The sequence below is a fragment of the Branchiostoma belcheri genome, unplaced genomic scaffold, assembly GCF_001625305.1.
Source record: "Branchiostoma belcheri isolate BF01 breed outbred unplaced genomic scaffold, Haploidv18h27 scaffold297, whole genome shotgun sequence".
Classification (NCBI taxonomy): domain Eukaryota; kingdom Metazoa; phylum Chordata; class Leptocardii; order Amphioxiformes; family Branchiostomatidae; genus Branchiostoma; species Branchiostoma belcheri.
In genome coordinates this window covers 164,400-167,710 of record NW_017803906.1, presented here as the reverse complement: position 1 = coordinate 167,710, position 3,311 = coordinate 164,400, and the positions used below count along the sequence as shown (strand labels likewise).

At 47.6% G+C, this 3,311-nt stretch overlaps 2 protein-coding genes across 2 annotated transcripts in view; one reads left to right on the top strand and one right to left on the bottom strand.

The window, feature by feature from the left end:
* Positions 1-204: 204 nt before the first annotated feature.
* LOC109473248 (mothers against decapentaplegic homolog 6-like) lies at positions 205-894 on the bottom strand. Its single transcript, XM_019773124.1, is given in 2 exon segments — positions 205-736; positions 890-894. Coding segments are annotated over 2 exon segments (537 nt in total).
* LOC109473246 (uncharacterized protein K02A2.6-like) overlaps positions 734-3,311 on the top strand; it is a 4,370-nt gene continuing 1,792 nt past the window's right edge. Inside the window, exon 1 of the mRNA XM_019773123.1 lies at positions 734-3,295. Within this exon, the coding sequence (XP_019628682.1) occupies positions 977-3,295 (2,319 nt within the window). The 5' untranslated portion in view covers positions 734-976. The remainder of the gene's footprint in view (positions 3,296-3,311) is intronic.

Sequence of the window (3,311 nt, the reverse complement as noted above, 5' to 3'; positions counted from 1 at the left end):
GGAGGTGGGCCACCACTCTACCTTCCTGCCAAATTTCAGGTCATTCCGCTGAAAAACGGCTGAGTTCAAACGCTTGAAAGAAATGACAGGAGGAGGGGGAGGAGGAGAAACATTAGTAAAAACAAAGGAGCTTCACCCACCACTACGTGGTGTGGGTGAAGCTCCAATAAAATGTTATATTAGATCTGGAGGACTATACAATTATCATTGATTGATATTGAGTAGTACTTCTACTCAACAGGGACAGGCGGTTATGAACTGTCTGGAGTAAGGAAGGCCCCAGCTCTTCGCGAAGCTGATCCGAACCGAGTTTGGGTCGTACGGCCCGTCCTAAAGGTCAGAGTGCGAAGTTCTTTGCAACATTTCCGGCCTCTCGTAGTTGAAAAACTTGATGTTGAATCCAGGCGGAATCTTGCGCACGATTAACGTCCTGGAGATCGGAATACCTAGCGTGGGAGAGTTCAGAAAGATGGTGTGGCCACTCTGGTTGTACGCCCAGACGCCATCCACTTCCTTCGACAACTTAAACCAGTAACCGATCGTTTTTCGAGTTCTGACCACGTTTTTGTAGCTGTCGCCGTGAGGTAGTTCGTGAAAGATATTTACGCTGGCGTCGTACACGGCAAAGAGCCGTCCAACTTGAATCATGTGTTCCCAATAGGCGATGGAACACCAGTGGGAACGTTTCCTAGCTTCTCCAGGCAAGTCGCTGAGGTCAGAAGTTGAAGGGCCTTGCCTACATAATATATGTGAACAAAGCATCATGGGACATTAGAGTTGAGAACATCTGGAGTACTTGTAGAATAAAGTTTCAAGTCGACTCTCACTCCGACTGATCTATCTGCTTGAATCGAGCGTCTATGATAGCCATCCATAGACAAGAACGCACAACATGGTGGCAGCGGTAAACCATTGTTAAGAGGGAGAGGAAGAGAGAAGACTGTGCCAGGGCATTCCTCGGAAAAACAGACCCAGGATGGCAGCAGCAAACGGACACCTCCACCCCTCCATGAACTGGGATGCCGATGACCTAGTAGAAGAGTACAAGAAATTCAAGCAGAAAACAGAACTGGCCTTCAAGAGCTTCCTGAAAGACACAGAACCAGAGCAACAGGTGAGCTACATTCTGTTGTGGGTTGGATCCCAAGGTCTCGACTTATTTAACAGCTGGGAATTCACAGACGCGGGAGACGCTAAGAAGCCAGACAAAATCCTAGAGAAGTTTGAAACACATTTGGAACCCAAGACAAACCATAGGATCTATCGGTATGAATTCCAGGGCATACAACAGAAGCCCGACGAGCCCATTGACGACTACGTAGCAAGATTGAAAAACGTAGCAAAGAAATGCAAATTCAAAGACGATGCAGAAACAAAGGACAGATTAGTTGACCAACTGATCTGGGGCTGCATACATAAGAAGGTGCAGAAAACCCTCGTGGGGAAACCTGACCTGACACTGAAGGACGCCATGGACACAGCCAGGGCCTTTGAAGCGACCCAGAAACAGATGTCCTCTCTATCCATGCAGACAGGCACGTCTAGCAGTAATAGGGTAGATGCAGTCTCAAAGAAGACATACCAGGCAGGGTCCAAACAGAAGCAACCCCACATGTACAAGACGTACAAACAGAGCACAAAGAGCTGTAGATATTGTGGTAACACACACGAGTTTGGTGACAGGGCCAAATGCCCAGCATATGGATCTAATTGCAATGCATGCGGCAAGCCAAACCACTGGGGGAAAATGTGCCGAGCAAAAAACAGACCTCAGCCTACCCAGAATAAGCCACAACAACCCAGAAGATATGGGAAGCAAAAGCAAAGGCATGTCCACCTCCAAAGAGAGGATCAGCTCAGCTCAGAGTCAGAAGGAGAATCCCTGACAATTGGTACAGTCTATATCCATGATATGGGTAACAAAGAGCAAAAGAGCCAAGACGAAGCATACACTAGCTTTCAAATCAGAAAGAAGCTAGGCAGGAAGACAACCAACATCGATCTCAAGCTAAAGATTGATACGGGTGCACAGAGCAACGTCATGCCTATTCAGCATTATGCAAAGTTATGCCCAGAACACATGATGAAAGACGGCAGAGTCAAGAGTGGAATCCTCACACCCAGTGATGTGATCCTCACTGCATACGGTGGAGCTAGAATCCCACATCTGGGCAAAGCACAGATTGAAGGAAAGCACAAAGGAAGAAAAGTCAAGTGTTCTTTCTTCATCACCAAGGCAGAAGGACCTATCATCCTAGGCCTGAAAGCATGTCAACAGCTCGACATAATCAGGATCAATCACGAAGTCAAGACATCACAGAGAATTGACAGCGATGTACCTATCAAGGACAGACCACCAATCAGGAACAAAGAAGAATGTATCGCGATGTATCCCGAGTGTTTTGACAACACCGTAGGATGCTTTGACGAAGAATACCACATCACGGTCGATCCAACCGTGGAACAAGTGGTTCACCCTCCAAGACGTGTTCCCCTAGAGCTCAGAGAGAAGCTAAGAGAGCAGTTAAACGAGATGGTCGAGAAAGGAGTCATAAACCAAGTCACACAACCAACTGATTGGGTCAACTCAATAGTCGTGAAAGAGAAACCCAACGGAAAACTGAGAGTATGTCTAGATCCGAGAGACCTGAACAACGCACTCAAACGAGATCACTACCCAACTCCCACACTGGAAGAGATAACACCATCCCTTGCCGGAGCCAAAATCTTCAGCAAGCTCGACGCGAGCAACGGGTATTGGAACATCAAGATAGACGAAGAGTCATCTCTCCTGACCACATTCAACACACCCTTCGGGCGGTTCAAGTTCAACCGCCTTCCGTTCGGGTTAAAGGTCAGTCAAGATGTATTCCAGAGGAAGGTAGACGAGACGTACAGAGGATGCAAAGGAGCAATAGGTATTGCAGACGACATCCAAGTGTTCGGCAAAACAGAGAGAGATCATGACCTGCACCTCCACGAAGCGATGGAGAAGACCAGACAAGCTGGCATCAAGCTCAACGCAGCAAAATGCACCATCAAAGAAAGCGAGTGCACGTTCTTTGGCATGATCTACTCTGCAGATGGCGTGAAACCAGACCCCGAGAAAGTAGAAGCCATCACAAACATGGAAGAACCTCGGGACGAGAAGGAGCTAAGGAGCTTCCTAGGGCTCATACAGTACATGAGTTCATTCATTCCAAGACTTGCAGATCACACAGCAAGCATCCGTGAGCTACTCAAAGAAGATGTGGAGTACGACTGGTGTGCATCTCACACCAGAGACTTCAACAAAATCAAGCAGCTCATCG